The sequence below is a fragment of the Diabrotica undecimpunctata genome, chromosome 1, assembly GCF_040954645.1.
Source record: "Diabrotica undecimpunctata isolate CICGRU chromosome 1, icDiaUnde3, whole genome shotgun sequence".
NCBI classification, from domain to species: domain Eukaryota; kingdom Metazoa; phylum Arthropoda; class Insecta; order Coleoptera; family Chrysomelidae; genus Diabrotica; species Diabrotica undecimpunctata.
The window spans coordinates 164,627,746-164,629,157 of NC_092803.1; the positions used below are offsets into that span (position 1 = coordinate 164,627,746).

At 38.2% G+C, this 1,412-nt stretch overlaps 1 protein-coding gene across 1 annotated transcript; it reads right to left on the reverse strand.

Moving 5' to 3' along the window:
* Positions 1–220: 220 nt before the first annotated feature.
* LOC140436216 (uncharacterized) lies at positions 221–1,144 on the reverse strand. The gene has a single exon (XM_072524917.1). The coding sequence runs from the start codon at positions 1,142–1,144 to the stop codon at positions 221–223; it is 924 nt and encodes a 307-aa protein (XP_072381018.1).
* Between the last annotated feature and the right edge of the window lie 268 nt (positions 1,145–1,412).

Consider the following 1,412-nt stretch of genomic DNA (forward strand, 5'->3'; position numbering starts at 1 on the left):
TTGTGCCGAAGTCGATGGACTGAAAATATTTTGTACAATCATGGATGGTTGGGACGAAGTTAGATGGATGGAAGTTAGATGTTGCTGGCCTGGAGGTGACTGGGCAGAATCTTTGAACGCTGTAGTACTCTGGACTTGCATCTCCCTTGTATCATTGAGAGAAAGTACAATGTTTGTCGTTGCAGAAGGTAAGAAATCTTCATCTTTAAAAACATTCATGTCACATGGCCAGATTCCAGTTTTTCGAAAACCATTTATAGCTGTGCTCATCGCTGCAGCCTGTATAAAAGCGGCCCCAAATAACAGGTAGAGGTAATAGGTATAAAACAAGCAGAATTGGTTTCTCTTTTTTGGCTCCGGTAAAAGAAATAAATCTTTGAAACCAAACAACAAACAGTTCCTTGGTCCTCCACCCAGTCTCCTGAACCTCAGCAAACGCACCCGATGGAAGTCCAGTCTGGAATTCTTGCTGCATGCGTTTTCTGGGAAAAATTAACATTGGGGGAACATATGTCCCGCTAGCGGAGAAACAAATTTTAGCGGTAACAATTTGACCTCGTTCAGCTGAAGTTAAAATTCCGACCTGACGACGTCCTTTCTTGGAAATTACTTTAGAATGACCTTTAGGATTTACTGTTAAGCCCGTTTCGTCGCAGTTATATATTCTATCCCCTGTTAACTGATGGGTATCCAAAATATTTGAAAGAAGGTCGAAAAATTGTTTTACTGCGACTTTATTAAACCCCATTGCTCTAGCTGACGAGGTAGCTTCTGGCTTTCGTAAGCTAAGATTAGGATGCCTATTCAAGAATCCATTTACCCAGTCTAAACCTGCTTTTGAATTTTTAAACGGATGAACAATATTGTTGCGTTCTGCTAAATCAAAAGCAAGTTCTCTTAATTCATTCATGGTCAGACCAAATAGTTGAGCTTCCACGGTGGTCAAATAAACTGCTAGTTCTGCTTCTTGTTCTATTGAAAAGATACATTTATAACGTCCAAGCGTTTTCTGAATTTTGTATTCGGAATTGTTTCGCTTTTTTTTAACGTAGCGGTCTAATGTTGTTTGGGGTATAATAAATTGCTCAGCCGCTTTCTTATATCCCATGAAACCATCTATAACTAGTTGCACTGCCTCGTGCATCTGTTGTTCACTCCAACTTTGTTGTCGATCTGTTTTTCTTTTATAATTTCTTACCATTATTATCTGAAGAAAAATAAAATGTAATTAGAATAATCAAACACCAAACATATCAATTCATGGGGCAAAATGGGGTAGTACCCCATTTTTGCCCTACCCCGTTTTGCCCCAGCTGCATATTTGTGATTATTTGTGCAATAATAAATTTAATAACACTTGAAACGTAATAATACTAACAAAATTATAAGTTCACACCTTAGACAATGACATG